At 33.7% G+C, this 12,318-nt stretch overlaps 1 protein-coding gene across 1 annotated transcript in view; it reads right to left on the reverse strand.

Moving 5' to 3' along the window:
• Positions 1–12,318, reverse strand: part of CSMD1 (CUB and Sushi multiple domains 1) — a gene marked incomplete at its 5' end in the record, with an annotated part of 1,150,904 nt that overhangs the window by 241,607 nt on the left and 896,979 nt on the right. The window contains 6 exons of the mRNA XM_081335496.1: positions 1,188–1,376; positions 2,247–2,434; positions 6,394–6,532; positions 9,831–10,025; positions 10,718–11,044; positions 12,126–12,308. Of these exons, the coding sequence (XP_081191622.1) occupies positions 1,188–1,376; positions 2,247–2,434; positions 6,394–6,532; positions 9,831–10,025; positions 10,718–11,044; positions 12,126–12,308 (1,221 nt within the window). The remainder of the gene's footprint in view (positions 1–1,187; positions 1,377–2,246; positions 2,435–6,393; positions 6,533–9,830; positions 10,026–10,717; positions 11,045–12,125; positions 12,309–12,318) is intronic.

Genomic DNA, 12,318 nt, shown 5'->3' on the forward strand with positions numbered 1-12,318 from the left:
TTGGCCCTTTTATGACTTGTGGACTTCAACTCCCAGAATTCCACAGCCAGCGTGCCTGGCTGAAGAATTCTGGGAGTTGAAGTCCATAAGTCATTAAAGGGCCAAGTTTGAAGACCCCTGCTTTAAAGAATAATTAACACATCATTTTTAACCTGGAATTAAAGGGTTGGGTACATGGCCATATCTCTTTCTTTCCTACCTTTTCACAATCCCTTATTTAAACAGTACCGGACAATAAATAAACTAGATTATATTTGAAATATGTCAATGCTTCTCTATTTGCTCTAAATATTGAATGTCTTCTAAGCTAGGTCTGAGCTGAAAACTAGGTCCTCCCTTTGAAATTTATACACCTCAACTAACATTCTGGAAAAGTAAGTTGATCTGGCTAATTACCCCGAGGTACTTCTTTTATTTTATCAATGGCTGGAAAAACAGGATAGAGAGTAACAACCTAACTTGTATTACTAAGCAAAACAAATCAACCCAGACAACACATTGTTCAGTAAGCACTAATGAATTGTAATAATAGAAAATTAATAAAATAATATTAAAAAAAACAATAAACCCTTTGAAACTTGCTTTCCCCTGTTTTCTATCAACTGATTCAAAACCTCCTGAAAATTCGTCAGCCAAAGCCTGCTCTTTTAAAGTTGATTGACAGTGGTTTTTCAAAAGGGCCTATATACTTAGGAAATATCTCTCATCTAGAATCTATTAAGTATTGCTGTCTTTTTTTTTTTAAAGTTGCAAATATTTTTGCTGAATGGATCTTACTGCTTTTGCTGAAATAAGTAAGTCTTACTAAGATGTTTAGATGTTCTGGTATAAATTGATTATAATATTGGTTTTGTTAATATAAGTATGCTTTATTACAAAACATATTTTTGCTTTAATATGCTTGTTTTATTAGTCAGTTTGGGAGATGCAGCTCAGAAAAGTTAAAGTAAGTACATAATTGCTACCATAACGACAACATTAAATTATACATTATTTTCCTTTCATGCTTCCCAGAAAGCCGCACATTAATAGGAACAAGTAAGTCAGAGATTCTTACATGTACAAAAGGAGTTTCAAAAACAAGTAACCCGAATAATTCAATTTTTCTGTATTTTATTAATGCATGAAATATGAAAAGACAGAATTGTGATATTGTCCTTATTTTGATAATATCTTTAGTTACTTACCATCACAGCTAGGCAGTGCATGATTCCACTGGTGATTTCTTTCACACAGAAGTGGTTCATCATCACTCAGAGTATAACCTGGATCACAGCTAAATGTTACTGTAGATCGGATACTGAAATTATTGCCATGACGGTGGCCATTTACTGGAATTCCTGGGTCAAGGCAGGAGTCGGATTCCAAGGTGACACCTGGTCAGGATAGAGAAAACAATTCCAAGCAAAATTAGATTAAAAATCCCCAAATATTTTTGGTACTGTTATTTCCATAATTGTTATTTTTAAAAATAGGACCAAAAAACTCCAGTACTGATTAAGGAAGTAAATAATTAAATGAATATCAAAAATATATCTAACAGATGACACCCAATTTTCCTGTTTTATTTCTTTAATTATCCTCTCACATATTTAGATTTTAACTCTTTTGTCTTTTCCTAACAATGGAAACCATTAACCAGTGGAACAGCTTGCCTTCAGAAGTTGTGACTGTTTCATCACTGGAGGATTTTAAGAGAAGACTGTACAGCCACTTGTCTCAAATTGTATAGTTGTCTCCTGTTTGAGCAGGGGGTTGGACTAGAAGACCTCCAAGGTCCCTTCCAGCTATATACTGATTGATTTTGTTTGTTGGGAAAAGCAGGTTTGATTTGTAGAAAACCCAATGACATTTTACTCAACAAGACTGTGAGATGCTGCAATGTGATAGTTGAAGGGTGAGCTTGGTCAGTCTATGTGTTGGATTTTTAATCTTTTAAGTTGCAGTTTAATCAGAAAGGTAAAGATGAGAGTGAAGATGGGCCCTCCAACCTGAAAATTCTGCTTTCTAATGTGTCAGCCTTCCCAAATAAACCAGAAAGGAGACATGACCAGATAAACTAAATCTACTTTATTATAAAGCTACTTTAGCAGAATCTTGCAAGCCTGAAATTACAAATCTCCCACCTTCTCTTTGCAGCCTGAGAACTTAGAAAGGATTCCTTATTAACCTCTTTCGCTGCCCATTATGCAGCTACAGACTATGTCCTTTGTTATCTGACAAGTGAGGAAAAAGATCAGACTTACTCTCATAGTGAATTAAGAAACCAACACTAGAACGGCTGTTGTCCGTGGTGAATAACAGATACATAAAATTGCCAGTACTAATAAGAAACTGTGGTGCTTGGGTACCATGATATTCCCCAATTAATGGGGATGAACCACTTGGTCCATCTCTGACTTCCAATGTATCATAATTTACTTCTGTTTGGAATCTGTAACAACAAAAGGCGAGTTTATTCAGTAGAATTTGCAAAGTAGGTAGCATACAAGTGAATAACCAAATAAATCAGAATAATCATAAACACAATTCAGGGTATGTTTTTGGAATCTCCAGCAATAATATTTCTGATAAGAAGTAGAAGTTACACAATATCTTCCATATCTTCCTTACATTTTATAATGATTTCACACTGTACAGAAAAATACACAATCCACCATTGTTGGTGAATTATATCCACGGAAGTAGGATGGCCTGGCCTGGGGCATTTGGAGGGATCAAAGGCCTCGTATGATCTCACAACACTCATAAAACATGAAACATAACATTCAAATGAATAAATCATTTGTCTGGTTTAATATATATATGAGATTCAGGGATCATAATTCAGTGGTAGAACATATTTTCTATTTGTAAAATTCAACTTAGGAAAGCTCATGATTAGTATCTGTAAGATCCAAAGTTCAATCATTACCACTACTGGACAAGGAATCCCATCTATAAAGACAGACTCAGAAGAGCAACTAACAAGTAGTTATTAGCAATGGATTAGGCTAGTTGTTTTTAGCCTTAGCAATTTTAAGATATGTGGTCTTCAACTACCAGAACTCCCTAGTAGCATTGTGGGAGTTGAGGTCAGCATAAAATTGCCAAATTTGAGAAATGTAGACCGACCAATACTCTAGTTAATATATAACACTATTCAACAGTTTTCTAAAAAAAAAAAAAAAAGTACGTATGAAGGACATAAGATATTGCCACTTTCGCATAACTGAGAGTCAGATGCAAAGGATTCTTAAATCTTTGTCTACACTTGTACACATTTTGTAGATGTTTAGTATTTGTTCAACAATCTTTACGACTTAAGTAAAGAAAATTATTAACCTTATGATGAAATTAATCAAAGTAACAAGTAAAAATGAAAAAAAAAACAATGAGTGAAGTGGCACTCCGAGTTTTCCAGAGTTATACAAAATATCAGTTGCAAATTTGATACTGAAAGAATCATTCTCTTTTATTCCAGTCACGTTTTACGTATCTTTGAAATAAGCATTTATAGTTATTATTGATGCATCAAAAATAACCAGTTCCATCATGTGGCTGGTCTAAACATCAGACTTATGTGTAACACCATCTAATAGTGTCTAAATAGTGTAGATTCGTCTGACAGGCTTTCCAACTAGAGAAACAGAAACCCTTAGCTTCTGTTTCTCTGTTCAAGCCTTTCGCCCTCCAGTTTACAAAGCATTCATGTAGAAAGAAAGCCACCTTGCTGTGCAAGATTCTTAACCTTTTGGCTTCAGAGATGAGGAAAGAGTTTGCACTGTTAAAGGAGTGACACATGCAGGAAATCTATCATGGGATTGATTTATTTGATCTCAGGTAAGGAAAGTAGCAAAATGTCTTGTGTTCCTAAAGTAAGTATTCCTGTTTGACCTGATTTATGAACTTTCCTTTCCATATAATAAAGAGGGCACAAGAACATTGTCACACACAGCCAATTTCACCTCTTTGGACAAACATTGATTCTTCATAAGGGTCCACGCACAACACACTACATTTTGTATGTCTTGAACTTTTCTTTTTCATTCCTTTTAACATCTTTAGTAAATATTTGTCTACTGACGTTGGGGGACATTCATGTACTGTTTGCAAAAAAAAATTCTGTGAAACACAACTAACTTGGTCTTTGATAAATAAGTTCTTGGAATCCTGCTCTGTTGCATCATGCAATCTGACTTTTACTGCAAACTATTTGGATTATCGGCTAACAGAATTGCATAATCTGCATACAAAAGTCCACATGCATTCACATTCTCTGCCAACACAACTTTAACAACATTACAAACATTACCTATACATTTATCCATAACAGCATAAAGAACTAAGGGAAATGCATATATTTTTGTTTAGTCTCTGCTCCTGTTGAACAATTTACTAAGCAAGCCATTTATTCTCATGAATGTTTATTTCCATAACATGCCATACCTATTTTATTGGACAAACAACCTTCATTTTTATATTGGCACATTTCTATAATTCAGATGTACACCCATTTTCATATGCTTTCTTTAAGACAAAAAAATCTACAATATACTTTCTCACATTCAAATATTTCTCAGTGACTTGCTGAAAAGAAAAAATATGAACCGCACTTCTAAAATTGTATTCATTACTACCTCTTCTAGTTTTCAGTCAGAATTCTATCAAATTACAAATTCAAGGATTAACAATATACAGGGTATATTTGATTTATGATTTATTTAGTAACTGTTTGAAGTTACAACAGCACTCAAAAAAGAGACTTGTAACCATTCCTCATGCTTACAACCATCACAGCATCCCCATAATCATGTGATCAAAGTTGGGCACTTGTCAAGTGGCATGTATTTACGATGATTGCAGCATTCCACGGGGTCACATGATCACCATTTGTGACCTTGTCAGCTGGCTTGTGACAAGCAAAGTCAATGGGGAAAGCCAGGTTCACTTAATGACCACATGATTCATTTCACTGCAGTGATTCGCTTAACAACCATGACCCAAGAGTCATTAAAATTAGGTGTGACTCTCTTAATAACTGCCTTGCTTAGCAACCAAAGTTCTGCATTCATAACTTGAGGACCACCTGTACACCTTGAAGGACCTTTCCTGATGGTGCTTCCTTTGGGTGTAAGGTATTCTATGGATTAGCCTGTCCACAACTTATTTTAAGTAAGAAGCTTGCAGTGGGTCTGATGAGCTTGGTCACTACTAATTTTAGTATGAGTGTTACTCCCCTCCTACACAGATGAACATTCAGGAAACAGTTCATTTTTAAAGAAAAACAGAAGTTTTACTTGTTCAGGTAGAATTTGACAAAAAGTATGCAAAATATTCACTAAAATACTGAAATAATGTGAAAAATTGCTGTAAGAAAACTTAGATACTATTTATCAAAATACAAATCCCAAGACTTCATGTTTTAAGTCTGTTCCCACAACAATATGTATCTTACCCAGATGAGCACAGCTTTGGAGTGGTAGACCAGGAACTGCTACATTTCTTTCTGTTCTGTATGACAAAAGATCTCTTCCCAAGGATTATTTTCCTATTTCATTTGTTAATATTATTTAAACTAAAGTTATAGAAGTGGAGACATTAATCCCATATAGTTAATTTCATTACTCTCTCTCTGTCTTTTAATTCCATTCCTCTGCTGGAGACTCCTCATTAATCGTTTTTTCCATTTCCATCAACATGTCTATTCATCTTGTTTGTCTCTTTTCTTTCAGTTTTAACTATTTTTGTTCACTTTGACTACATCCTTTGCATCTTTTTCCTCTTTCTAAATGGTATACAATATCTTTCTTATCAATTTAACTTTTTTTCAGCAATCATGGTTGTACATGATTTTTCCTTTTATAGTCTATCATTCACCAAGTATCTTTTTGCATACTTTCGATTAGCAAAACTCAATGCATTCTGCAGGTGTAACATAATTCTTTGAATTCTGTTCCAAACAGCTTCTACATGAAGAGTGGGCAACTATGGTCCCTTTACATCCTCTGGACTTCAACTCCTAGAATTCATAATCAATAAACTGTTTAAACATATCTTTTCTATTGTTCATTTATCTTTCATTTATCACCTCCTTCACATCTTTGGATGTGTTGATCAGTTTTATGTGATTAATGGTTCTCCTGCTTTGGTCTGGTAAACTGTAAAGGGAAGGACATGGCTACAGCCACTTTGTTTAACTGATTTACAATCACTGTCAATCACCTGAATAAAGAAGAGAGATGGAGATGCAAACTATTCTCCATATTTCTATTTTTTGTCTTCTTGTAAGTAACTTTTTGTTTACAGAATAAAACTATCAATTTATATATGGTCATCTACACTGTAGACCCCTCTACCTAGCTGGAAAAAAAATCAATGACAAAGCATTTTCTAGTTTTCTTTTTTACTCACTTATCAAAGGTGATCTTAATGGAGTGCCCTTTCTTGCCTTCAATGACCCATTCGCAGTTTAATGAATCTTTGTAGTACCCTGGCCATCCTGGTGGCAAAATGATGCCATTAGATGCGGTCAGATGGCCACCACACGGTGCTGAAAAACAAATAATAATGACAACTAAATTGAGGTGTTAATTACTCTAAAATGCGTTCATATTAAATTCAAGTGTTCCATGGCTGAATTTTAAAATAGGCTGCAATTTTGATGACAAATAATCCTTTGGCTCTGTCTTGTCTAATCATCCTAGTTTGTCACAAACACTAAATGCAGAATAGAATTCAGTGCCTACTTGAAAGACAACCTTTGTTATCAACTAAATATATTTTACAAACTGATTTTGTTTAATCTAACACTGGTGCTCCATATAGTCCACTCTGAATTTACTGTGCCCTGATACAGTCTGCCTCATGATCACGTCAAATCTCAGTACATTTGTCTGCACTGGGCAATTTTAAAAATTGATAAATGAAATAAATATAATTGAGGTAAAATAATTGTTAGAAGTATAACAGCAAAATTCCTGCTCAGAGTGACAACAAAATGATCTTGAATCAACCACACCAAATCTTTCAATATATCCTCCACTCTTCTCTTCACAGTAAATCAAATATTAAATGTGAAAGGTAATCAAATATTAAATGTGGCCAACTTGCCATTAAATTCAGTTTGTCAGAGTTCATCATTTTGGTTTCATCCTGTTATTGTATCACTTTATTTTTAATACACACACAGACACACACAGAAACACACACACAATATCACATTTCATGCAACTTTCTATATTATCATTAATATGTATAATAATATTAAGTATATTAAGTACTTAATCCATATACTTATACATTGCAGTTCAGGGTATGTTGATGGACATCCATATATTAGCGCTAATAAACAAACAGATTTCAAAGAATGTTCAATTCATTTTTATTTTAAATTTGCATCAGTCTAGTATGCTTAAATATGTCCATGTAAGTTTAGCCAGCGCTATTTATACTGGGAATATTGTGTTCTATTGTGGCACTAACAGAACAGAGGAACCCCTTGAATTATTCTATAAAATTTGCATTTAGGAGAAGGTGTATTTAAAAAATGAACAATCACTTGATTTTCAAAAATATATTGGAATTGAATTATTTATCTTTTAAACTGTGCTTTCTTTAAATGCCTTAATAATATATTTTCAGGCTTGAGAATTTAAAAATGACACTGGCAGAAAAAGCATCGATAACTCTGAATGTTCCTCTCTATTAAAACTGCATATATTTTTCTAGATTATAAGTAATCCCTGACATATGACCACAATTAAGCCCCAAAATTTCTGTTGCCAAGTGAGACAGTTGTTAAGTGAGTTTCACCCATTTTACAATATTTCTTGCTACAGTTCTTAAGTGGATCACTGAAGCTGTTAAGCTAGTAACATGGTTGTAAAGTGAATCTGGCTTTCTCATTGACTTTGCTTGTCAGAAGGTCACAAAAGGTGATCACATGACCCTGGGATACTACAATTTTCATAAATAGATGCTAGTTGCCAAGTGTCTGAATTTTGATTACATGACTATGGGGATCCTGCAACAGTCATAAATGTGAAAAATGGTTCTAAGTCATTTTTTTCAGTGCAGCTGTAAATTAGAATGGTCACTAAATGAAAGGTTGTAAGTCAAGGACTACCTGTAATCAGAAGCACCAGAGGGCTACAAGAAGCAAAATAATTTATCCTTTCATTTGCTGTTGTAAATATCGATTAATATACCATACATTTTACTCTGGCCTAGTACACACATTGGTTGCACCCATTATTATTGTTATTTGACTTTGAGTATCAGCCCCAGTTCATCCAGCAACACTGAATTCAGCCTTCAATGTTTTTGAGATTCTTACCTGACATTTAAAATAAAAACAAATTTATTTTAAAATTGATTTAAGAGAACATGCCAAATGAAGAGATTTTTGACCATGTTGTAATAATTGCAACACTCCTAGAATACAGCTTTGGACATTTAAAAAAAAATTGAGAAAATGGAATTACAGATTCCATTGTCTCCCTCCTCCAAGTTACTTTTTTCTTTCATAGGAGCTAAAGTGGAGAAATGTCTCTGTTCTAGTTTCACTCAGACCTTTCTTTCTTTCAGTCAAGCATAATCAAACTAAATTGTCTTCCAGCTATCTAGAGGGAATGGGATTTTGAAATTGAGTTTCCAATTGCCAGGAGAGGGGCAAATGTCTGTCATAAAAAAGAAAAAGAAAAAAAAAGAGTTCTTCACCAACCAAGTTAAGCCATTACATTTACGAACTATTCTTCGATGAAATCAAATCTTGGGGTGGGGTGGGGATAAAAATGGTAGAATTAAATGTGAGAGAGTATTTTGTGTGATTTGAAAGTATTTCCATAAACAATCCTTCTAAACCTGTTCAATCATTTCTATTTATAGGAATTTCTCTGGACTTTCAATAAAAGAAGGTAAAAAGCTTTCTTGCTGAGCTACTTTTACATGTGGAAAATGACACAGGATCACAGCTACCTCTGAAAACTGACTCAGGAAGGGTGCTTTTAATCCCATTTTATTTATTTAATAGCACAGATTTTAAAAAATCAGGCATAATGGTGAATTATAAAATAGCTCATCAGACACAGCTCAAGTGAAAATAGTGCAATAAAAGACAAATTTATAAATCAAAACAAATGTTTATATGCATTTATTTTAAGACTGACTCATCACCCTGTAGCTACTAGTCTTCAAATTGATATGCCATAAAAAAGGAACAAAATTACTGTATTATTCCAATCAAAAGCAGAAGTTTAAATTAACATATTAAAATCAATGGAATATAGCAGAAGCAAAATAATCATCATAATAAATACATAATGAACAGAGAGATTAAATTTAGAATTGCAACAATACTCAAGTGCTAAGAAATTAACATTGATCAAGAAAATAGAAAAGATTAGTAGACTTCCTGGAGATGTATTCACAGCTAGAGCTGGGGGCAAGTGCTGAAAGTCCACCCTCTGGAAGTAATCCGTCACATTTCAAATTTTGAGGGCACTTGGAAAAGATCCTATGATGTACTAACAATTCAGGTAGCAACATACTGGAAAAGGCATGCCTTCCAATACCTTTATCATGAAACATTAATTTTTATTGATAGAACCACTTTGAAATAGACCTGGAAACAATTAGACCACTTATATTTTATATATTATGAAATATTGACATAATACAGATGTACAGTAATACACAGTTCCAGTTAGTATCCTCATGAACTTTCAAGAATAGCCTCAAATGTCAAGTATAAGGGTATTACTAGGTCTAGATCTAGGATAATTAAAACTAGTAAATATAGTGTAAACAACATTTTCAGATTCATAATTGAAGACATAGTAAAGCCTTACCTTCACAACGTGGGACAGTTGAACTCCATACAACATTGCCATCTTGCAGTACACAAGTTATAGTCTCTGAGCCCTGAGTTTTCACAAAGCCATCATCACAATGAAAAGAAACTGAACTTCCTAGAAGGAATCTGTCTCCAAAGCGTCTTCCATTGATGGGGATTCCTGGATCATGGCACTCATTTTGACCAAATGCTAAATTTTACAACAAAAGACATGGGCAATTCCAATTAATAGATAGATCAATATTACAATATACTATATTCATACAAGCTCATTCTATCTATCACTGGTTTATCACTGGTTTTTCATGTTTGAGATGATGATTTAACTATTTTGGTGAATTAAAATGACAATTATGTGACACTTCATACTGCCAATGATAAAATATGATATATCTGAAACAGACTGAAGAGGAAATTGATATTTACTAAAATTTGGAGAAGTAAAAAGTATTCATTGTTCTCACAATGGGAATGAATGAATGAATGAATGAATGAATGAATGAATGTTCTAGCCATCTCCACCACATAAACAGTACACAATTATATATGCTTACTAGAAATAAATTCAGTGAATGCACAATTATATTTATCAGAATTATTGTCCTGCTAATTCTGTAGAGTTCTTCATTAACAACAAAAATATAGGGGAGGGAAATTATTTAAATTCTCTAAATGGAAATACAGTATTAAATTAATGCATAATTAGCAAAATAAATTCAAATGACTGGCATGATTCAGCCAGCATCAAGGAATATCAATACCTACTGACTTCATACTGTGTAAAGCATTTATATTAGGTCTCCAGAATTAAGTCTTAGAAGTGCTTCTTTTAGTTCTATGAAGCCTAGCTTATTTGGTTTGAAAAATAAAATGAGTACTTACTGGTATAAGTTATATTGAATCCCCTTCCAGTAGTTGAATGATCTGATTGAAATTCAAGGCGTACTACGTGTCCATTGCTAGCAATTTGAGAAGGCACATCATTGCCTGAAAAAGTACCAAGAGCTGGTAGGTCAGAAAGCCCATCATCTTTCACTGACAAATAATCAAACTGAGGCTCTACATCAAAGTCATTAAAAATAAGATGTATCCTGCTCCCTGGTTCTGAAATAATCAGCCATACACAATTCATGTTGTTTCCATATTCTTCGGGATAGTTCGGCGAAAGAATAATTCCTGAAGGTGTTGTGAAGTTGAAGAAACATGAGACTGCAAATGGGGAAAAAAAACAAATATGAAAAGGCTAAAGCTCTCCATAGCATAATTTATTATTACATAAATGAGTCTCAGGATATATCCATCCTGTTTACAAGTCTAAGAAATAGAAGACTTGGTATCAGTTAGCCAGCAGTCAACTCTCTCACCCTATTGGGGAGATAAATGGCATATAAATTTAATAAATAAGTAAATAAGGTGAAAGTGAGACTAGACACTGAAGAGCTATCCTCTGGTTTTCAACTCCCTGGCTTTGTAACGTGCTTTGAGATCAGTCCTCAAAAAAAAACACAAAAAAAAACACTATGGCCTTTGGCCTGTATAACAGATTTGCAAATAAATCAAGCAAAATTATTAACAATTTGATTGTGGGTGAGGAAAACAATCCTTCTTACCTTGCTGGGGGACTAATATACACACTATCTACTTACAGAGAAGGTAAGAAGGTTAGGTGGCTGTGATGCATAAAAACAGCTTCTCTCTTATCGAGGGACTATTGGAGATTTGATTATGAAAAACACATTACAGTCTACTCAACTTTTATTTTATGGTCTGCATTATGTAATGTGATTTCTCAATCAATAATGTATGCAACTTCATTAAATTTAAAATAAAGCCATTATGGAATATAGTTCTCTCTCAGTAAACTTTTAGATGTCTTATAGATAAGGACGATCATTTGTGTATTAAGATTAACTTGTAGAGTATTTTTTTAATGTAAAACAATATGACACAACTGAAATACATTCAAATATCTCTACGTAATTGGATTGTGGTTTGAAATACAATACAGTGCAGGCAAGCTTTAATTACATTGCAAAAATAATTATTTTTTCTCCTCTCTTACTTATAGGGCAAGTTTATTCTCACATATTTTATTTAAGAAGCTATTTTAATTAAAGGAAACTCTATTTGTAAAAGGAGAAAAGAACATCAATAGTTAAATAGTAGAGTAAATGAGTATATCCCAAAAGCCAGCATTCCAGGTGAAGGGGATATTTCAAGTGTTGCTGCAAATGACTGTAAATTACAGACAGAGATCAATATAGTGATAAGAAAACAGATGAGAACTTACAAACACAACTGGGTTTATTGCCAGACCACTGATTGTTCTGCTGACATGTGATCATTCTCTCTCCCACAAGTTCAAATGCTGCCTGACATTCAAAAGTAAGAGAATCTCCATGAAGGAAACTATTCCCAGTCCTCTTCCCATAAGATGGAACTCCAGGATCACCGCAGCCACCTTTCTCTATTTCTATATAAAG

Source organism: Vipera berus (genome assembly GCF_964194415.1).
Source record: "Vipera berus genome assembly, chromosome: 1".
Lineage (NCBI taxonomy): Eukaryota > Metazoa > Chordata > Lepidosauria > Squamata > Viperidae > Vipera > Vipera berus.